General features: G+C 38.0%; 1 protein-coding gene across 1 annotated transcript; it reads right to left on the reverse strand.

Annotated features, from left to right (window-relative positions):
* Positions 1 to 11,170: 11,170 nt before the first annotated feature.
* Positions 11,171 to 12,369, reverse strand: LOC127131981 (uncharacterized). The gene is made up of 2 exons (XM_051060851.1): positions 11,802 to 12,369; positions 11,171 to 11,649 (listed from the first exon to the last, which is right to left on the reverse strand). Exons 1-2 carry the CDS (start codon positions 12,367 to 12,369, stop codon positions 11,171 to 11,173), a joined length of 1,047 nt encoding a protein of 348 aa, XP_050916808.1.
* Between the last annotated feature and the right edge of the window lie 12,137 nt (positions 12,370 to 24,506).

Raw genomic sequence — 24,506 nt, forward strand, 5'->3', positions numbered from 1 at the left:
AGTCCTTGATCACATAGTTGACTGATGCTTATTAGATTTGCAGTCAAGCCCTTAACTAGTAGAACCTTGTCAAGTTTAGGAACTCCAAGACAATCAAGCTTACATGTTCCCTTGATTTCACCTTTTGCTCCATCTCCAAAGGTTACATGGCTTATGGTATGATGATGCAGATCAGTTAGCAGGTCTTGGTTTCCAGTCATGTGTCTAGAACATCCACTATCAAAGTACCATTCTTCTTTGGCTGAGATTCTGAGGGGAATGTGAGCTATCAGACTAGTAACAGTAGTCTTAGGAATCTATTGTTTCTTAATTATAGGCCTGTGCTGTTTGGGTCTGGATTGATAGTGATTCTGATGATGAGTATGCTTAGGATAACCATACAGTTTATAGCAGAACGGCTTCAGATGACCAAACTTCCCACAATGATGGCATCTCCATCTCTGGTGTTTCCCTTTCTGCTGTTTTCTCCTCTGACGTTGGAACATTTGATGTGACATCACATGTTTACGTTAATTATGGATGCACTTAGGTTTGGCTTGAGATTTGGCACCAGTGTAACTGCTCTCAGGCTTTGAGTCATTATACCTAATGCCAGATTTGTCTCCTGTTACTTGTCCAGTTTGGAGAATCTTGTCTAAGGAGTCAGATCCATTTCTTAACATCCTTACATACTTGGTCATCTCTTCTAGTTTAGAATTTAGAAACATGACTTCAGTTTTAAACTTAGAGATGGTTTTCACATGGCCTGCCTTCTCTCTTTCCAGTTGTGCTATCTTCTGACTTTCAGCTTGTGGATTTTCAACTAGCTTGGCATTCAGAACCACTGCTTCTGTTTGTAACTTGGAGATGGTTTCCAAGTATTCTACCTTCTGATTCTCAAGTCGAGTTATTTCTTTCTTCTGGTTTAAAACCTGCTTGCTCAGCTCTACACTTTTATGACACAACTCTCTGTAGGTAGAGGCCAATTCTTCAAAGGTTACTTCACCATCACTTGAGTCTTCATCAGATCCTCATCTACCTGTCAAAGCAGTCACAAGATTTGCAGCAACCTCTGTATCACTCTCATCTGACCAGGTGGCAGCAAGACTCATCTTCTGCTTCTTGAGGTAGGTTCCACATTCAGTTCTAATGTGTCCATACCCATCACATTCATAGCACTTTACTTCTTTTCCTTCTTTGGGCTTCTCCCCTGACCTTACTCTTCTTCCATTGCTGATGTCAGGTGAGATATTCTTGACTTTTGTCTTGGATCTTACATCCATTTTCTTTAACAATCTGTTGAACTGTCTCCCCAACATTGCAACTTCATTGGCCCACTCTTTATCCACATCTTGACTGTTTTCCTCTTCTGTGTTTGATATGAAGGCAATGCTTTTGGTTTTCTTTTCAATCCCATCTCAAAGGTTTGGAGGGAACCAATTAGCTCATCTACCCTCATGTTGGAAATGTGTGAGACTCTTCTATGGCAGTCACCTTCATTGCAAATCTCTTAGGGAGTGACCTGAGTATTTTCCTTACCAGTTTTTCATCTGTCATCTTCTCTCCCAGGGCTCCTGAAGCATTAGCAATTTCAAGGATACTCATGTGAAATTCATGAATGTTTTCATCTTCTTTCATCCTTAAGTTTTCAAACTTGGAGGTGAGCAGCTGAAGTCTAGGCATCTTTACCCTAGAGGTGCCTTCATGAGTGGTCTTGAGAATGTCCCAAGCATCTTTGGCCACTTCACAGTTGTTTACCATCCTGAAAATATTCTTGTCTACCCCATTGAATATTGCAATCAATGCTTTAGAGTTTCCAAGAGCAAGATCATTCTCCTCCTTGGACCATTGTTCTTTAGGCTTCTTCTTAGTAGTGGCTTCTCCTTCTTTAGTAATGACAGGATGCACCCAACCTGTTAACACAGCTTTCCAAGTCTTGTTATCAAGGGATTTCAGAAACGCTACCATTCGAGGTTTCCAATAGTCATAGTTAGAACCATCCAAAATTGGTGGCCTATGAACAGATCCTCCATCTCTCTCCATTGTACCATAAAGTATTGTCCCTAGATCTCACCCAGAACCAGAACATGATGCCTGCTCTTATACCAATTGAAATTCTGGTATCAGATATAAGATGTCGAAGGTAATGTCACGACAATAATATCTGTTAACACACATAGGATAAAAATACAGAATGGTAAAGCAAATGACACAAGCAATTGTTAACCCAGTTCGGTGCAACTCACCTACGTCTGAGGGCTACCAAGCCAAGAAGGAAATTCACTAAAATAGAATTAGTTCAAAGACGTTACAGTATTTCTTACCTAATCTCTACCCGTGCAATTTCAACCTAAGCACTCTTAGATATGAGAACCCATTCACTTCCCTACAATCACACACCAGTGATTTTAAACAACAATCCCTGGAGAAAAGAAAATACTTTCAATTACACACTCTTGATTTTACTTCACAATTTCAATCAAGAAGACACACACTTAATCTTGCTTCACAACTTTGATCAAGAAGACACACACTCTTGCTTAACAGCTTTAGAGTGACAAATTACAACCATTAATCAGTCCAATTCAATCATCAATGGATGGCTTGAATGGCTTACACGTTTCACGACTAAACAGACACAAACCCTAGCTCACTCTCTATATTTCGCTCAGTATTGGTTGTGTATTCAAACAGGTTTTCTAAGTCCCTTTTTATATAAGCATCCAGCTGGGCTTGGACATCTTGAAAACCCTAAATCTATTTTCCAATCAAATCTTTTTATAACAGCTGGTTAGATCTCCTTGGAAAATAAGTAAATCTGGTGGTAATCCATGATTGAATGTGCCAGCTAATCATATCTTCAATCATACAAAGATTTCCATTAATTGTGCAATCACAAAACACCAGACATTCATACTGAATGTTCTATGTACAGGATATCATGACATCGGGTCTGACATCCTGGAAAAATCCTATATAATCCAATAAATCCTTTTATAACTTCCAGCAGGTACAACCATATCAGATGCCATGACCTTGTGTATGTCATCTGAAACAATCCTGCATGAACATGTCTTTCATTTAAGCTCCAACAGGTACAACCAATATCAGAAGCCATGGCATTGTATGTGGCATTCTGAAACAATCCTGTATGAACATGTTCTTGAACTCCAACAGGTACATAGGATATCTCATGTTAAGACATCACACATACCATCTTGTGAACACTCTTTGTTTTACCAAAATTGTTGTCAACACTTAGAATCAACAAAATATATCCGCTTGTAACAATTTGAGCTTCTGTGATGTTGATCTTCCCGAGGAGGGAAAATACCACAATTTGGCTTTACATATATCCATGAATTGTAAAGATGATGCCCTGTCCAATGTGTTGGTGGACACAGGGTCATCACTCAATGTATTTCCAAAATCTACTCTTGCCAAACTTTCGTATCAGGGGCCTCCCATGAGGCAGAGTGGAGTGGTAGTGAAGGCGTTTGATGGATCGCAGAAAACTGTGATCGGCGAATTAGAACTCCCAATCAAGATTGGACCTAGTGATTTCCAGATCACTTTCCAGGTCATGGATATTCACCCATCTTATAGCTATTTGCTTGGCAGACCATGGATTCACGAGGCAGGCGTCGTGACATCCACCCTACACCAAAAGTTGAAGTTTGTGAAGAACAAGAAGTTGGTGGTGATAGGGGGAGAGAAGGCTCTCTTGGTTAGCCATTTATCTTCCTTCTCCTATATTGATGTTGAGGATGAGGTTGGGACTCCGTTCCAAGCCTTGTCGATTGCTGAGCCTTAGAAGAAAGGACTTTCTTCATTTGTCTCCTATAATGATGCGAAGTTGGCCATTGAGCATGATGCAACTACTGGTTTATGGAAAATGATCAAGTTGGAAGATAACAAGTCCCGGGCTGGTATAGGGTATTCTTCCGGTGTTCCTAATGATCTTGGGTTGTTTTAGAGTGGAGGTTTCATCCACACCGTTGAAGATCAGGAAGCTGCTGCCATTGTTGAAGATGATGAAGAGGAAGATCTTGACAACTTTGTCATACCTGGAGGAATCTGCAATAATTGGGTCGCTGTTGATGTTCCAATAGTTATCCATAAGTCAACGTAATGTGTTCATTTTGTTCAAAAACCCTTCTCCCATGCCAAAAGGAGAAGTGAAAACATTGTTGGCATAATTTGATTAATATAATGATATTCATTCAATAATCACATGTTAAATGTTTGTTTTCCCCAAATTATTTTTCCTTTTTGCTTTTTTCATGAAATTGGTGATCACTATAAAACCCTAAAAAGAGAATAAAATCAACTTTTCATCTGCATAATGATTTGCCTTGTTTGAATTCTAAAATCTCTTTTATACTCAAAATCATTATGCAGGTTAATCAAACCCATTGAACATAATTATCCAACACCATCTCCCAACTTTGAGTTCCCTGTATTTGAGGCAGAAGAAGATGATGTTGAAGAGATTCCTGATGAGATTACCCGTCTGCTTGAGCACGAGGAGAAGATCATTCAGCCACATCTTGAGAATATGGAAACAGTCAATTTGGGGTCTGGGGACTGCATTTGTGAAGTGAAGATTGGGGCACTCCTTGAAGAGTCTGTTAAGAAAGGATTAATTGAGTTGCTACGAGAATATGTCAACATCTTTTCCTGGTCGTATGAAGACATGCCTGGTCTAGATACTGATATCGTCCAACATTTCTTGCCGTTGAAGCCTGGGTGCGTGCCTGTGAAGCAAAAGCTCAGAAGAACTCATCCTGATATGGCAGTAAAGATTAAAGAAAAAGTTCATAAGCAAATTGATGCGGGGTTTCTGGTGACTTCTACGTATCCTCAATGGGTGGCCAATATTGTGCCCGTGCCTAAGAAAGATGGAAAAGTCCGAATGTGTGTGGATTACCGCGACTTGAATAAAGATAGTCCAAAATATGATTTTCCTCTACCACACATTGATATGTTGGTAGACAATACAACTAAATTCAATGTCTTCTCATTTATGGATGGATTTTCCGGTTATAACCAGATTAAAATGGCACCCGAGGATATGGAGAAGACAACATTCATTACACCTTGGGGTACATTCTGTTATCGAGTGATACCCTTTAGTTTAAAGATCGCCGGAGCCACGTATCAATGCTCTATGACTACCTTGTTCCATGATATGATGCACAAGGAGATTGAGGTGTATGTTGATGATATGATTGCAAATTCGAAAACGGAAGTTAAAGATGTAGAGCACTTGTTGAAGCTTTTCCAGCGTTTGAGGAAGTACAAGCTCTACTTGAATCCGAACAAGTGTACACTTGGAGTCCGTTCTGGCAAGTTATTGGGCTTTATTGTCAGCGAGAGAGGTATTGAAGTTGATCCTGCAAAGGTCAAAGCAATACAAGAGATGTTTGCGCCCAAAACTGAGAAGTAAGTCCGTGGTTTTCTTGGCCGCTTGAATTACATTTCGAGATTTATATCCCACATGACTGCCACATGTGTGTCTATATTCAAGCTCCTCCGGAAAGATTAGTGTCATGATTGGACCGAGGATTGCCAGAAAGCTTTTGACAGTATCAAAGAGTATCTGTCCGAGCCTCCGATTCTGTCTCCGCCTGTTGAAGGGAGACCATTGATTATGTACTTGACCGTGCTTGATGATTCCATGGGTTATGTACTGGGTCAGCAAGATGAATCAGGAAAGAAAGAATATGTAATATACTACTTAAGTAAGAAGTTCACTGACTGTGAGTCTCGATACTCAATGCCTGAGAAGACATGTTGTGCTTTGGCTTGGGCTGCTAAGTGTTTGCGTCAGTATATGTTGAATCATACAACTTGGTTGATATCCAAAATGGATCCAATCAAGTATATCTTTGAGAAGCCTGCTTTAACTGGGAGGATTACCCGTTGGCAGACGTTGTTATCTGAGTATGATATAGAGTATCGAGCTCAAAAGGCCATTAAAGGTAGTATCTTGGCTGACCATTTGGCACATCAACCAATTGAGGATTATTAGTCTGTGCAATACGACTTCCCTGATGAGGAAATTCTATATTTGAAGATGAAAGATTGTGATGAGCCTACGCTCGATGAAGGGCCAGAGCCTGGTTCCCGATAGGGTATGGTGTTCGATGGTGCTGTCAATCAGTATGGAAATGGTATTGGGGCAGTGAGATTATTACTCCTCAAGGCACACATTTTCCTTTTACAACAAGGCTAACTTTCAAATGCACGAATAATATGGCGGAGTATGAGGCCTGTATTATGGGTTTGGAAGAGTTTATTGATCTTAGGATCAAACATCTTGATGTTTATGGTGATTCAGCCCTTGTTGTTAATCAGATTAAGGGTGAATGGGAGACGAATCAGCTTGACCTCATCCCCATACAGAGATTCTGTGAGGAGGATTTCAACTTTGTTTACTAAGGTTGACTTCCATCATATTCCTCGAGATGAGAATCGGATGGCAGATGCTCTCACTATGCTTGTTTCAATGTTTGTTGTCAGGTATTGGAATGAAGTTCCAAATATTACTGTGATGCGCTTGGATAGACCAGCTCATGTGTTTCCAGTTGAGGAGGTGGAAGATGATAAGCCATGGTATTATGATATTAAGTGTTTTCTCCAAAGTCAGACTTACTCGTTTGGGGCATCTGTTAAAAAGATAAGAAGACTTTGAGGAGATTATCTGGCAGTTTTTACCTTAATGCTGATGTGCTTTACAAGAGGAATTTTGACATGGTTTTGCTCTGATGCGTGGATAGACACGAAGCAGACCTGTTGATGACTGAAGTCCATGAGGGTTCATTTGGTACTCATTCCAATGGACATGCTATGGCGAAGAAGATGATGAGAGCAGGCTATTATTGGCTGACAATGGAGTCTGACTGGTGCAAGTATGTGAAGAAATACCACAAGTGTCAGATTTATACGGATAAGATTCATGTTCCCCCGACTCTTCTGAATGTTATTTCGTCACCATGGCATTTCTCTATGTGGGGAATTAACATGATTGACATGAATGAACTTAAGGCGTCGAACGGTCACCGCTTTATTCTCGTAGCCATTGATTACTTCACCAAGTGGGTTGAAGCGGCATCATATGCAAATGTGACTAGACAAGTGGTTGTGAAGTTTATCAAGAATCAACTCATATGCCGATATGGTGTTCCAAACAAGATCATTACTGATAATGGATCTAACTTGAACAATAAGATGATGAAAGAGTTGTGTAGCGAGTTCAAGATTGCGCATCATAAATCTTCTCCCTATAGACCCAAAATGAATGGGGCTGTTGAAGCTGCTAACAAGAACATCAAGAAGATTATTCAAAAGATGGTTGTTACGTACAAAGATTGGCATGAGATGTTGCCATTTTCTTTGCATGGTTATCGTACATCTGTCTGCACTTCAACAGGGGCAACCCCTTTCTCTCTTGTATATGGCATGGAGGTTGTGCTCCCCATAGAGGTCGAGATCCCATCAATGAGAGTCTTGATGGAAGCCAAGTTGACTGAGGCTGAATGGGTTCAGATTCGTTATGACCAGTTGAATTTGATTGAAGAGAAGAGACTAACTGCCATGTGCCGTGGTCAGTTGTATCAACAGAGGATGAAGAAAGCCTTTGACAGGAAGGTCAAGCCTCGTGTGTTCCGAAAAGGTGACCTTGTGCTCAAGAAAGTTTTGTCTTTCGCACCTGATTCCAGGGGCAAGTGGACTTCAAAATATGAAGGTACATACATTGTTAAGAGAGCCTTTTCAGGTGGTGCTTTGTTCCTTACAACTATGGATGGGGAGGATTTCACTCCTCCTATGAATTCAGATGCAGTCAAGAAATACTTCGCCTAAAAAATAAAAACATAATAGCTCGCTAAGTTGAAAATCCGAAAGGGTGGCTTAGGAAAAAATGAGTGTCTCGGTGGATTGAAAACCCGAAAGGGCGGTCCAGGAAAAAGTTAGAGACATGGAAAAAAAGTGAATACATATATCCCGCTAGATTGAGTACTTCACCCTAGGGCAATCTAGGAAAAAATTAGGGATTTGGCAAGTAACTGCATCCTGACAAGACTTTGTTCTACAACCATTGTCTATCAAAGATTCACGCTCAGTCATCGTCAACTGAAGCTTCCAATACAGTGGATCCAGAGTTGGTGGAGAAACAGTCATTATGTTCAATGTAGCCATTTTTCCATGTATATCACCAATTTCAAATTTGTAAGGATCCATAGAGTCTCGCCATTTGTAGACCATTCTATTAAATAAATTTGAGCCTTTATCCAATTCTTGGCACTCTTACTTGTTTCTGTTAAACAAATATTTGCATGTTTTAATTGATGAATATCATTGTTTTAAACAAATAAAGTTTTATAAACTGTTTTAAACAAAATGAATATTCATAAAGACTAAAAGGATAAATGGAATGTCCTCAGTGCTTTCCTAAGGATAGTACGATTTCCAAAAGATAAGACATTTGTTTATATTCTGGCATGTTTATATCCTCTTCATCAACCTTCAGTTGTCTCCCCAGCAGAGTCTCAACTTTTCTGTTGCGGGGTTTTCGTTACCTTTTGGTTTATTTAATAAACCTAAAGGTAACGAAAACCCCGCTACACACCCCCACCAAATAATTTACATAGTCTGTGAACCATGGGATACCGATGACAGCGAGGATATGTTCATCAGCGAACTTATCCTTTATCGATCTCTTCTCTTTTGTTTCTTCAATTGGTGACATTCGGGATAAATGATCTGCTACTGTGTTTTCACACCCTCTTTTATCCCTAATCTCTACATCAAATTCCTGGAGGAGTAAGATCCACCTGAGAAGCCTCGACATAGAATCCTATTTAGCAAACAAATATTTCAAAGCGGCATGGTCAGTATAAACGACAACCTTCGATCCTAACAAGTATTTCCTGAATTTGTCAAATGAATAAACCACGACCAATAAATCTTTCTCAGTAGTTGCATAGTTCATCTGTGCAGGGTTTAGCACATGACTAGCATAGTAAAGGACATGTAGCAATTTCTCTCTTTGTTGTCCTAGAACTGCCCCTACAGCAATATCACTAGCATCGCACATGATCTCAAACGGAAGAGACCAATCTGAGGCAATAATAATCGGTGTTGAAATCAATTTGTTCTTCAATGTCTCAAAAGTTGTGGTGCATTCTTTGTCAAACATAAAAGCCTTATCCTTAACCAATAGAGTGGTCAGTGGTTTTGGGTTTTTTGAGAAATCTCTTATGAACCTGCGGTAAAAACCCACGTGTCCTAAGAAACTCCTAATACCCTTCTCATTAACAGGTGGCGGGAGCTTAGATATCACTTCCCTCTTTGCTTGGTCAACTTCAATTCCTTTGTAGGAAATTTTGTGACCCAATACTATCCCTTCTCGCACCATGAAGTGACATTTCTCCAAGTTCAGAATTAAATTTGTTTTCTGGCACCTGTCTAAAACAAGAGAAAGGTTAGTTAAATAGTTATCAAATGAGGATCCAAAGACCGAGAAGTCATCCATGAACACTTCCATATGCTTTTCAAGCATGTCAACAAAGATGGAAGTCATGCAGCGTTGGAAGGTGGTTGGGGAATTACACAACCCGAATGGCATTCTTCGGTATGCAAACACGCCATATAGGCATGTGAATATTGTCTTCTCCTGGTCTTCTAGAGCAACTGCAATCTGATTATACCCGAAGTATCCATCTAGAAAACAATAGTAATCATGTGATGGTAACCTTTCCAACATTTGGTCCTTCCTAGTCGCAATGTTTAACCTCCTATAGTCAATACACACACGCCGACCGGTAATTGTCCTTGTAGGGATTAACTCATTCTTTTCATTTCTTATTACGGTGGTCCCCCTTTTTTTTTGGACCACATGCACCAGACTGACCCAAGGGCTGTCAGAAATAGGATATATAAGACATGCGTCTAACAATTTCACCACCTCTTTTCGAACTACTTCTTTCATTTATGGGTTGAGTCTTCTCTGCGGTTGGACCACCAGTTTGTGGTCTTCTTCCATGATAATTTTATGCATGAACACAGTAGGGCTAATACCTTTCAAGTCCTGAATTTCCCATCCAATAGCATTTTTGTATATTTTTAGGACTTGGATGAGCTTCTCTTCTTGGATATTCTTGGGGCTCGAATTTATGATACCTGGGCATTTAACTTCAAAATCGAGAAAGACATATTTTAGATTCTCATGAAGTTGTTTCGACTTCCTTCCCTTCCTGGGCTCTTTATCCTCCTCACTAGTTTGAGGTAGTCGTAGATCTTCCCACCTGTGTAGTCGAGATCCTTTCCATGGGGGTTGTGCATCCATCAAGGCCAGCACTTCAGATTCCCCATTGTCCACATCTTTATCACTATTGAAAATGGACAAACTCAACACTCTCTCCAAAGATGACTGTGGTGCATTCAAAGGACTATCATACGTCCTCACTTGATCCAGAACCTCTATAGTATGACTGGTGCAAATATCATCTTTATACTTCATGGTGTTTCGAACATCAATCTTTAATTCCTCATCAGAAACTTTCAGCGTCATAGTCCCTTCTTTTATGTTGATCAAGTATCTTCCTGTCTCTAAAAAGGGTTTTCCAAGGATGAGAGGGATCTCTTCATCTTCAGGCATTTCTAGAATCACGAAATCCACCGGGAATAAAAACTTGTCAATTTTCACCAGAACATCTTCAATAATACCATATGGTTTCTTGATTGAATGATCGGCGAATTGGAGTGTCATCCTGGTATCTTGCCCATCCCTTATACCAAACTTCTCGTAAATGGATAACGACGTGAGACTCACACTTGCTCCTAGATCAATAAGAGCCTTTTTGAATGACCTATCTCCAATGGTACAAGGAATAGTGACCGCTCCTCGATCTTTCTTCTTCATTGGGATCTTCATACCCTGCAAAATAACACTACACGTTTCGGTTATAATAATCGGGTTGGTGTCGATGGAACGCCTCTTAGAAATGATGTCCTTCATGAACTTGGCATAAGTAGGCATTTGTTCAAGTACTTCCAATAGCGGAATATTAATCTCTATCTTCTTGAACAACTCTAGGAACTTCTCAAAGTTTTTCTCATGTTGCCCTTTTTTCTTGTTTCTGGTGGGAAAAGGAAGCTTAACAACCGGCTTAGGCTCAATGAATATTTATTTCACTACTGGTTTCAATGCCACCAATTCTTCCCTTACAACTTCATTTTCTTTGATCTCAAGATCCACTTCGGTCAATTGATCTTCCTCTTCATCCATCTCCTTAACTACTTCATCAGATTTACGACTTCTTGTTGTCACAATGCTCACATTATTATGCTCTCTAGGATTTGTCACAGTTACAATAGGTAGAGCACCCTGTGCTTGAGAACTCGAGGCTAATTGCTGTGTTATTTGACCCATCTGGACTTCAAGATTTTTTGTGGATGCTATGGTGTTTTTCTGATTGTGTCGGGTTTCTTCTTGGAATTGAACATTATGAGTTGCCATTCTTTCAATGGCAATATTCCAATCAGCTTTCTTAGGGGCTTGTTGTTGATGTTGTTGCTGATATTGAGTTTGGTATTGATAGTGTTGAGGAGCATTCCCTTTCTGGTCTTTCCATGAGAAGTTGGGATGATTCTTCCAACTCGGTTCTACGTGTTGGAATAGGGATTATTCTGCTTCAAAAATTTTATTTCCTCCACTTGTTGAGGAGTTGCAAAACAATACATCATTTGGTGCGGACCATTATAAATCTCACAACAGACAGTAGGAGCCGGTTGGACCTGTGCCACCTATTGGGTACCTATATTCATCGCCTTCAGCTTCTTCTCAACTTCAGCAGCTATAGTATCTTCGATACGGATTTTATTGGTTTCCATCTTTAAATCGATAACGCCTTCTGGTTTACTTGGACATCTATCGTACAACTCCAAGTGCTCATTAGCAGCAATAGCTTCAATGATCTTCTTGATACCAGTGGCTGTTGAGAAATTAGTAGAGCCACCAGGTGCGGTATCAATAAACTGTTTAGTCTTTATTTTGAGACCATTCATAAACATCTGCATCTGTTCGATTGGATCCATATTATGAGTTCGGCAGGCGACCAAGACTCTCTTGAATATCTTGTATGTGTCTCCCAAAGTTTCCCCGTCCTTCTGCTTAAAATTTAGAATTTCATATCTCTTCCGCAGAAAAATCGACGCTGGAAAATACTCATTCAGGAAGGCTTTTTCCATCTCTTCCCAAGATGTGATGCTACCGGCTGGTAGAGAATAGAACCATTCTTCGACTTCTTCCGCTAAGGTGAACGGGAACATTCTCAAATTCTTAGCTTCTTCGGTGTGACCATCAATTTTTAGAGTGTTGCTCATGGTCAGAAACCTCTGTAGATGCTTGTTTGCGTCTTCATTTACCTTTCTAGTGAAATGCTTCCTTTCAAGTTGATTAATAGTACTAGGATGTAACTGCAAATGTGCCACATTTACTGATTGGTTGACAATTGTTAATTGATCAAGAAAATAACAAGTGTACTATTTTGCCTTTTATAGTAATAATGGGGAAATTCCCTGAATGTCGATCTCAAGGACTGCAAGTTGATATTTAGTTTAAATTATCATTCAATTAAACAAAAAGTATTAATTTGGTTTTTAAGTGTAAAAATATAATAATAAAAGTAAATGAAAATAAGGGTTTATAGAGAAAAAGGAACAATGCCAGGGAAGGTGTATGATTTATCCCTGTAACAAATCTGAGTCACTATTGCATCAACAAATATCAATTACTACCAGTTCTCAAGGGTATTTTCTCCCAAGTCCTTGGTGAGAAAACCTTTAATCAATCTACCCTAATTCCTATGTCCATAGCCAATTAGGGTGAAGTTAAGCTGTATAATATCAAGAATACTCTGGTTCATACAGGGTATCCCTAGTCCTAAGTGATATCTACTGTAGAGTAACCTTATGAAAACACATCAAAAGGTTACCGCAAAAATAATATTATAAATGCAAATGTAAACTCAAATTCGTTACAATTCTAAATCAGGGACACCCCCTAGCATTGGGGGGTTTAGCTACTCATATTTTTTAAAACAAATTCAAGATAAAAATACCACATTACAAGTAATTGGATGACTTTGATCTTCAATCGCTCCCGCTCATGAATATCTTCAGCTCTCTGAATGCCTTGATCTCTGTAATACTTGATTTCTTCATAATACTGTGTTTTTCTGTATTCCAGGATGATTTTTCCTTTAGCAGAAGACCTCCGTTTATAGTGAAAATTCCCAGGAGCAGTTGGACAGGTCCAAAGATGTCTCTAAAAAGCCCGACGAATGAAAAGCCCAAGAAAACTGGAATTTTTGGGCTTGGGCTAACATTGCAGGGGTGACACGATTCAGGGCACTGCCTGACACGGCCCGTGTCAGCTGACACGGGTGGCCGTGTCAGGCTACTGTTTTCTTCACTTGTCTTCCCTTGCCCTGACACGGCCCGTGTCAGGTGACACAGGTGGCCGTGTCAGGCCTCCTGTACCAGGGTTGTTTGCTCCTTTTCTTGTTGGAATCTCACACTGTCTTGTTTTGAGTTCTCTGGTTCTTCTACCTGGATCTGTCAGACAAAAACACAACTATCCCACGCATAAAATCATGATAATAAAAAGTAAAACATAACAAAGATTAAAAACACGTAAATAAAATGACGAAAGTAAAACTAACTCGAAATGTACCATAAATCCTTGCACAGTGTGTCAAATGTCTCTATTTTGCGTCGGATCAGTAATGAAAACTCAATGTAAATGGTGACTGATCATTAATTTGTCGATTGGCGCAGTTGCACCTCCGTAGTCATCCAACGGTCTTTCTGGTGACGGTGGATTTTCCCCCTTTATTTTGATCTCTCTCTCTCTGAACCTGAATATGAACCTGAATGAATGGAAGGTTGTTCTTCGTATGATTCCAGTCTTGCCAATCGAGCTTGTCTGAGTTCTTCCCGCAAGTTTCTTTCGATTTTTGCGTCAAAAGGAAAATCAGTTGAGGCCTTACCTCACATACAAATATCAGACACAAATTAGTTGATATTAATCGAAATAAATTATTAAAATAACGGAAAATAATTTTTTTTTTGCAGAACAACAAAATTTCAATTGAAATAATTTAAACTTAATATTTGGAAATCCCCGGCAACGGCGTCAAAAACTTGATCGGGAAAATAACAAGTGTACTATTTTTCCAGTGTAGTAATAATAGGGATGTTTCCCAAAGATCGATCTCGAGGAATACACAACAATACAAGTTTAAATTGTGACTCAATTGAACAAAACAAGTAATTGGGGTTTTGTAAAAAATCACTGTGTTAGGGAATTAGAAAATAAAGCGGAATAAATCTTTTTCACATTTTACAATAATACTCCAAGGATGGTGTATGAGTCTCTCCTACAATGACCTTGAATGTATATCTCCTTAAACAGTTCAAAATGAACAATTACCGGATCTTACAATTATTTCCCCCCAAGACCTCAGAGGGAAACCTTTGGTCATTCATTCTAATATCTAAGTCCTTAGGCGATTATAATGAAACCAAGCCGTACAAATTAACCAGATAAAACTGGTAACCATTGGGTATCCCTAGCCCTATGTGATATCTACTATAGTTTCACTGCACAAAAACCTTAACAGTTGCAATCCCGGAAATTGTTAACCATATAACAATCCTTATTTTCCTGATAGAGAAAACATTACAAACATTGAACAGTGAAATTGACCAACAAACATCATATATTAAGGAAATTAATAATTCAGGGTCATTACACGATCAATTCAGGGACACCCCCTGAAATTGGGGGGTTTAGCCACTCATATTATTCAAATAAGGTACAATATAAAATTTAGACATTACAAGAATAATGGAATCCTGTTGATCTTCAATCGCATCCGCTCTTGAAGGACCTCTGTTCTTCGCAGCTCTTGATCGCTTCAATCTTAATCGTATCAAATCTGTCTTTATGTAAAAGTCCCTTTCTCCGTATTCAAAAATCCCCCAAATAGTTCTTGCTCCAATATTTGATGTTCAAATGCCCAAAATACCCTTCAGGATCATCCGTGCCAAAATATAACAAAAATTGGAAAATGAGGTGCCCAAGCTAACACTGGTCGTGTTAGGTAACACAATCGACCGCATTGGCCGTCTGACTTTAATGGGCTAACACGCCCCTTCCAGGGTGGCTGACACAGGCCGTGTCAGCTAACATGGGCACCCATATTAGCTCCTTGTTTTTTCCCATGGTTTCCCTTCTCCTGACACGGGCCGTGTTGGGCAACAGGGGTGGCCGTGTCAGGGCTACTGTATCGACAAAATTCTTCTTCTGTCAAGCCCAAAACGTTCGATTCCCTTGGCGAGTCCCTAGGTATTCTTGCTTACACCTGAAACCAATAAAACTACCACAAGGAGACATAAAATGGGGTATAATGACGCAAACCAAAGATAATCATCAAACTGAAATAAAAATGCAAACATCTAATTTACTAAACAGAATAACAAAACAGGTAGAATAATATGTTACCGACTTCGTGAAATTGTGTCGAATGAGTGTCAGAAAACAAGTAGAATTGGAAACCGATCAATAACCTCGACGATTTATCCTTTGTGTGAATTAGGTCACAATATCCCCATCAATTTGCTCGATTCCTCGTTTAGAGTTTTATCTCTTGGATCCCCGACGGAGTTCATCTTCTGATGCAAGCTCCCTCATTCCCGGTAGTGTCTGATTCCGAGAAGTATTTGATTTTATCCCTTGCAAGGTTGTCTCTCATTTAACATGGGGTTGGCTTAAAGTTACCCGCAATGTTTATTTGTTTTGATCCTCAACAGATCATTCCCTATCCTCGGCAGTGTAAGACCCCAATTTTGACCCTAAGATCCCTCATGCAATTTCATCATATGCATAAGCATTGGGATCATACCTTGGCATCCTCCTTACCCCTCTTTCATTGGGTTTGTTTTGGGAGAGATCACCAAGCACTATGTGATTGTATCATACTTGTATATTATCATTTTTTACTAACCAAAATACCAAAAATATGTCTTTGCATTTGGCTAACTCTTTTGTAGGTAGGGCATGATCACCATTGATCCATCAAGTTCACATCTATGGTTTAAGACCCTCATGGCTAAGAGCACAACCAAGGAATGATCCACAATGTCTCTAAGAATCATATATGAGTCCCCATGATCTTTACATGTTATTTTGGTCAATATTTCTTCAAGAGTTTGTAGTTGGTTTGCCTTGGAAACCCTAGTTTGTCTGGGTATCTTGAGTAACTTCTTCAACAAAATTCCTCACCAATTGATCAAATTTCTCAAGGGACACTTCGAAATTCTATCATCTTATGCATATATGATCTACCATGAGCCTAAAAAGTCAAGAGAATTTCAAGCTAGCAAGTTGGTTGATGGTGGTTGGCCAGATGAATTCATCTGATCAAAACTGGGCCTCCCTAGACCCTATCTCTTACAATTTTCATCATATGAAAATTATTCCAAGAGAAAAATTACTACTAATGACATTACAAACAACTTTCATGTTGGGTTCTAGAGCTAATTTTGCATGGGAAGTCATTTTATATGTTGAAACATTATAGGTTATTTTGTATAAACCCTAATTTGAAAGTCAACTTCCCAAGACCATAACTTGCTCAATTTTTATGAGATGAAAGGTTTCCAAGTTTTAGAATCAAATTCAATATGTCTACTTTAACTTTTATATTTGGAGTGAGAGATAATTCAACTTTAGTGAGCATGTGATATGAGGATATATTATAGGTCATTTTGGACCAATACCATTGAACAAGTGATTTTCCTCAACTTCAAAAATTCATAACTCACTCATTATAAACCCAAATGATGTCAAATTGGTGACCACTTTGAAGGTTTTTGAAATATCTACAACTTTTATGAAGACACGTTTCTCATTTGGAGCTCACATAAAAAGGTAAGCAAGGTGGAATAATGAAGTATATGACATGACACTTAGAAAATTTGTCAATTTCCAAACTTCCAAGTCAAAATTCACCATGATACAAATTCCAAATGGAAAAGTGTTCAATATAATAGTTTTTCCTCTTGATATAAACTTTCCAAAGAGTCCTAATCCATTCATTTTGGATGAAGTTTGAGGGGTCTGCGCATGGTGTAAACACAGCTGTATCAGTTGGCAAGGTTCAAACTTCAAATGATCATTTAACTTTGCCTTCCCATTTAAGCTTTATTCAGGCCTCAACATAGTTGGTTTTGGACTTAATTGAGTTGCTTCATGGGCCTGTACCCACCCATGCAAGCATGAACATGGCATTCCTAAAATTGGACAAATTTTCAAATGTGCAAATAACATTCCATTTTGCTATAAATAAAGACCCTCTGTGCTCATTTTAAAAAACCTTTGCGCGCCAGCTTTGCCTCCACACTTCAAACCCTCATATTTGAAAGGAAAACCTGAGAATTTTCATTTGAAAATTGAGTTTGAATCTCACTGTTTGGAGATTCAAAAACTCTAGGATCCAAAGCTTTTTACCAGTCCTAAGCCACTTCTGCAAGCTACTTGAGCATAATCAAACACGAATTAAAGTAAGAAAGGTCAAGTCCTGCACAACATTGAAGGTATTTTCCATATTTTTACTTCTCTTCGATTCTCACTGAATTCTCATCAATTCTCTTAGATCTTTGGTTGTATGAAGTCCTACCAATGTAGGCAAGAAGATTTAGTTGCTTTAAGATCAAATCGAAGCAACTCAGTTGACACACCTCAAAATTCAACTCATTATATCTCTCTATATATTTGGAGTTAGTTAAAATTGAGGTGATATTCGTGATCTACACCATTTTATCTTTCAGATCGTGTCCTATTTTTTCATTTATGATGTGGTGATGACTGAACCAGTCCGACCAGGGTCATCAGAGAAGATGATCGGCCTTTGGCTACGGGGATGAGCTGGAACCGTTTAGAGCCATTAGATGAGTTTGAAATGTTTTAATCCTGAGCGCCCATTGTGATTACCATTGGTACAACGCGCTGAGTCGTTTGTTTGGTGGAACGTGCGTTTCAGACCACTTGATCTGCCACCTCAATTAATGAGAGAGATCAAGTGGTCCACATTTTTTTTTTAATTTTTATTCCTTTGATTTTCATTAATTCATATTACTTTTAATATTAATAAAAAAATATGCGAGTTTCACCCATTTTTTAAAAATAAAATCCTCTTTCATATTTTGAATTAAAATTATTTTTTGGATCATTATTAATATTTTTCATGATTTAATTGATTTTGTGAATATTTTTAATTGTTTAAAAATACTTTTAAGTTTCTAAAAATTCTAAATTTTTTCTCCAAGGTCCTTTGACCTTATTTGACCTTTGATAAATCTCATGGTCATTTCTTTGGTGTTTTGATGAGGTTTTAGAAAATTGACCAACCATATTTAATTTAATGTATTATTTTTAGTATTTTTAATTGAATAAATGCCAAATAAATTATGTAAAGCCATTTTGATTGACTTTGGAAGATTGACTTGTAAAGTTGGGCCTTGGTCAAGGTTGATTTGACTTTGTTAAGTTAAGATCATTGGATTTAGGGGATTGATGGAATGTACATTCCATCTCCTAAAATGAATGAATGATCTTAATTTGGTAAAAGTCCTCCTTTGTCCAATTTGAGTTTTATCCATTTCCCCTCCCTCTTCATCGCATTCCCCTCCTTTATGCATTCATGTCATAGACCTATGATAACTCTATATCCTAAGGCTAGTTGATTGCAAAATCAACCTAAGTATGGATGAGATTAGGCCACCATTTTTGCATATTCTTTTTGTGTGTGGTATGTTTCATGAGCATAGTTCATCATACTATGTCTCTAACATGCATTAACACGAAAATTCTATTGCCCGACCTCAAATAGTTGTGACTTCTACATAAGTCCAATTAGGATTGCTTAACATAGCGCTAAATTTTGACACAAAAGGCATAGCATTCTAGTTAGTGAGATTGTAAGTCTCCCCCCTTTCATGGTATTGTGTGGAAACTTGGCCTTTTTTCCTTCCTTTGGAAGATGTTTTGGTTCAAGGATCCATGCTTGTGATAAGTGGGTTGAGTATTCTCCAAAGAATAATTTAAACAAAAAAAAGCAAAAGCAATACTAACTTCTAAGTTATTAACAACTAACATTTAATTTCAAGTCCTTTACTTTCAATGCAATTTAATTTTAAGCCTTATTCATTTGCCATTATTCAACCATTCTAATTGTTCATGTTAATGTCATTTGCACTTTGTCCACTTGGACCATACTTTGTGATATATTTTGCTTGTGTATAGTGTGTTTGGTTGTGTGGTCTTTGATCATTAATGTACATAATAAGAACAAAAATCCTAAAAAAGATTTTGTGTGCACTGTTGGTTTGATCTGAGACTTTTGGACTTAGAATTTAGGCAACACTCCCTATGCAAAGGACTTGGGCAATTCCAACTTTCATGTAACCAAGTGCTTATGATTTGAAACTTCATCTGATACATCATTGGAGATCCATTTGAGTTCATCTACAACATGATCATTGTGAAGTTGTTATTTTGAACCTGTGACTTATGCATTGTGAAATTCATTTCCTACATGGGCAAATTTGAAGAAGATCATGGAGTTGCTAAGCTTGGATGTGGCTATCTCTATTTGATGCTTTGCTATTTAAGTTGATATTTTGTGCATTGTTTGTTGCTTGATTCTAATTTCCAAGGGAATTTCGGTTTCTATATGACATTCTTGTCTATAAGATTACAGCCCATTCGTCAGATGTTTTCAACTCTCAACTTTTAAATTTATGCTTAGGATTAGTCTCTCCATTTCCTCCCCATTTCTTTAATTTAAAAATCTCTCCCTCCTTTTAAAAACTTCTTTGCTTGTTCTTGTTTTCTAAACTTAGACCATTTTGCAAACTAGAAACTTTGGCCTTATGCCATTGCATATTTTAAACTCATTTTCTTAATCAAACTTGTAAATATACTTAATTATACTTGACTTAAAATTGTCAAAAGCCAAAAAGAACTAACTCAGTCAAACCATTTTTAAGCCTTTGTGCCCTTCAAACTTAAATTTTGGTTAAAAGCAATGCATCCACTTTGAAATTTATACCACGAACTACGAGGTTTTGATCCCTCATTTTTATGTTGGTACGTAGGCATAAGTCCGAAGGTCTTGTCAAACAAAAAAATATAATTAATGAATTCTTTTCTCATCCCCCCATTTTCTTTGCTTGCTAACATCATTTGTACAAAAACACATATGCACACAAGAAGTGGCTCCCTAGAAGTACCTAGGACACTTTGGGTGCTAACACCTTCCCTTTGTGTAACCAACCCCCTTACCTGTAATCTCTGGAATTTTATTAGTTTTGATTTGAAAACTTCTTATTTTTGGGTTTTGTTCGTACTTTTCCATTTTCCCTTGGAAACAATAAAAGCGCGGTGGCGACTCTTGTTATTTGATGTCTTGCTTATCCATAGCTTGACGATCATGAATTTACCGCTGCAGGCAGGATTGGTTGATCATCCTTCAACAATACTCTCTTCTCTTAGCAGAGTTTTCCTTGATTGATCGGAAGCATGTTCCCCATAACTTTCCCCTCCATAGTTGATTTATTCGGAGTTAGACGATGTATTTTCATCTCTAGCATGTTCTTCAGTTGGTGTTTCCATCTTGTTGAGATTAGCCGAGGATTGTGATGGTGATTCAAATCCTTGATATTTGTATCCATTGTGCTGTTTTTGTCAGCATAATCATAATCATATACATGCATATTCACGCCTAAATACAACATCAGATATTTCATCAAGAGGTTGAAGCTTGTTTGTCAAGGAAGCCCTAATTCATTTGGGTATCTTGTGTGCCTTCCTCAACAAGTTTCTTCAACATTTGGTTAAATATATCATGAAATACTTCATTGAACTTCATCATAAGCATATATTATCCTCCATGATGCCTAAAGAGCAAAAGAACTTCAAATTTGCAAGTTGGTTAAAGGAGGTTAAGCAGGAAAGCCAACTAATCAAATCTAGGGTTCCCTAGACCCTATCTCTTGCAATTTTTGTCATATGAAAATAATTCTAAGATAAAAGTTACTCTATATTACATTCCAAACAACTTTCTTGTTGGAATAAAGAGCTAATTTTTCTTGGAAAGTCATTTTTTATGGTGAAAGATTATAGGTTATTTTGTCTGTGCCCTAGATAGAATGACAACTTCCAAGAACCCTAACTTGCTCAATTTTTATGATATGAAGATGATCCAAGTTTCGTGATTAATTTAAAGACATCTTCTTCAACATTTATTATTTAAGAAAGGTAAAATTCCACTTGTAAGGGCATGTGCCATGAGGAAACATTATAGGTCCATTTTGGTCCTTATCATTGAACAAGCATTTTTCCTCAACTTCCTAAATCCATAACTACATCATGCAAGATCCAAATAGTGTCAAATTTATGCCCAAATTAAAGATACTTTAAAGAGATACAACTTTTAACAAGGAACCAAAGTAATTTGAAGCTCATAGACACGTTTATACCAAGAGATATCATCATTAGTGAGAGACATAAGTCTCGTGGACCACCGTAGACATCCCTTGTTCTCCTTGAAGGCAAGCGTCTGAGGTAAGTGCGAAATAAACCACTTGTACAACAGAGGCAGACAACATACAATGGGACCACCATCCTTTGCATTCCTCATATGCAAAGAGAAATAAGTGTCACCCAACAGAGTAGGAACGGGATTAAGAGAAGAGAAAATCCTAATAGCGTTCACATCCACGAAGTTGTCGATGTTGGGAAATAACACTAGCCCATAGATGAGGAGTACAAATATGGCTTCAAAAGATTCCTTACTCAAGGCCTTCCCAAACAAAGTATCTTTGGCAACGATAAAATCAGATTGGAAACCTTGAATTCCACCCTTGGTAGTCATATGGGCAACAATGTCAGATACATCCACATGAAGCATGTCAACAATCTCTTGGGAATACGGAATCTTATCTAAACCACTGAACGACAACTGATCAAGAATAGATATACCCACATGATAGGCATACTCCTTTAGTGTAGGCAAAAGCTGGAAATCCGAAAAAGTGAAGCACCGATACAGAGGATTGTAGAACTGCACCAACACACTCATCAGACCTTCATCCACCTTAGTCGAAAGAATAGACAGAACCTTCCCATGGCGAGCTTTGAACTCCAAAGGCTCTAATACATAAGATGTCAAACTCCTTAACTCTTTTAAGTCGGGTTGTTTGAAACTGTACTTCTTCGTATTCCTTCTTCGCTTATCCATGTTTGAAAATTTGCAAATAGACCTCTTAAATTCCTTGAAAAATCTGTATTGTTGATGATATGGATGAAAATGAATGCATGAATGCATGGATGCAACAATCACACTCAAGGATCAAGCAAGTCACACCACACAAAGGTCACGGGATGGCTCAAGTCATCATCAATATCAATCATCCATTTTGGTGGATTATGGTTTACACCTTATCAACACCCAAGTTCCATGGATATTGAGGATATACGATAACGAATCAACCACGAATCAAGGGTTTGTTAAGAGTCACGAGCATGGAGTTTCCGTTAAGAACCACCAAAAGGAGTGTACTATGGTTAAACCTGACAATCATGTTCTAAAAAGGTTCCCATTGTCATCATCTCATCTTTCGGATATATTATCGAATTAAACGACTACTCGTCCTCCAAAAATATTCTCAAGAGGGACTCTTATGAGTGTAGTATCGTGTAACAATCGTATCAAATCTTAAACTTTAACGACCTTTGCATTACGTCCTAAAATAGGCCAAGATGGGCTAGGTATCTAAGGTCCTTGGCTTCTAAGTTTTATATTGGAAAGAGTAATGCCTAACCACGACTACTCGTGTGACATTATTGATCCCAACAAGACCTCCACCAAGTGAATGACTTGCAAGTTAACTTGGTAAGGAATAACTCCACACAAGTCAACAAGACTATGCCATTCTCCTATCATAAGTGCACTCGAGTTCGGGTATAGAAATCATCTCACAAGAAACCACCAAGCATACAAGCAATTAGTATATCAAGCAATTCATACATTACAAACAATACAGTCATCCCAAATTTGCATAAAAAATGTGTCACAAATAAATATAAACATACAACACACATAAGCAAAAAGTAGGTTTATTGACTAAACCAAAAGTAAACATACAACTCGAGTCGCCACCGCACTTTTATTTGTCCAAAGGAAAGGCTAAAAAGCGAACAAAAGCCAAGGTAAGAAGTTTTATCAAATCAAAAACTAATAAAAATGTCAGAGATCTGGGTAAGGGGGTTGGTTATGAAATGGGAAGGTTTTACTCACCCAAAACATCCTTAGTACTCTAAGGGAACCCTTTTTGCAAACATGTGTTGTAGGTTGGTATTTGTGGAAAAAATATGTGCAAAAGATTAGGGGGATGAGAAAAGAATAGATTATATTTACAAATTTTGTTGTTTGAATGGATGAACCCATTGCCTACGTACCATCACAAAGGTAGGATCAAAACCTCGTAGTTCGGGGTAAAAATCTCAAAGATTGATGAATTTATTTGATCAAAATCCTTAAGGTCTTTTGTTATCAAAGGGAGAAAACTCAACCTAAACCAACAATCCACCATGTGAAGAGAGCTTCAACATACTAGTGAGGGGTTAACCCTATAATAAGTATGGAAGACTTATAATCCAATCACTAAGTATAAGGTGAGATTTACATCAACCACTATGATAAATCAAACCTATGACTAATGTTTGAAAATATTTTAACAAGTGGCCATTGGAACCACAAAACAACTTGCAATGGGTTATATTTAAAAGTTAGATTTATTTGCAAAATAAAGTCAAAGTTGGACTATGATTTATTCACAATGAGTATTTATGAAAATGGTTTTGAAAAGTCAAAGGCATAAGGCCTAGGTTTCTAATTTGAAACAAAGTCAAAGTTTGAAGAAAAGATTTTTTTGGTTTGGGTTAGAGTGAGGAGAAGAAGAGAAGGGCTAGTCCTAAAGCATACAAAGATAAGAGGCAGAAGATAAAACCCTTGGAGTTCCTTTTCTTGAAATCATAGAGATGATTCAAGATGCTCCTTTCCTTTGGACTTAGAACATAATCAAGCAATCAAACAAATTTAGATTCAAGCTCCTAAGATCTCCATTTGGCTTGTCTCTCTTAACTTGGCTACTCATGAGAATGGTCCTCTTTACTATCTCAAGATGGAATCCCTATCACACAAGACCAAACATCAAAAAGTTACCACACAATAAGAGGAATGGATAAAGAATAAGTTTAGATGAGAAGTCCTTTGAAGTCAACTTTGAATTTAGCATTCTAAAGGCATGAGGCCTAGTTGCTCTTCAACAAGTTTAGCATTCTAAAGGCATGAGGCCTAGTTGCTCTTGAACTACTTTAAGCATAGGTATAT

This window comes from Lathyrus oleraceus, chromosome 3 (genome assembly GCF_024323335.1).
Source record: "Lathyrus oleraceus cultivar Zhongwan6 chromosome 3, CAAS_Psat_ZW6_1.0, whole genome shotgun sequence".
In the NCBI taxonomy this organism is placed as follows: domain Eukaryota; kingdom Viridiplantae; phylum Streptophyta; class Magnoliopsida; order Fabales; family Fabaceae; genus Lathyrus; species Lathyrus oleraceus.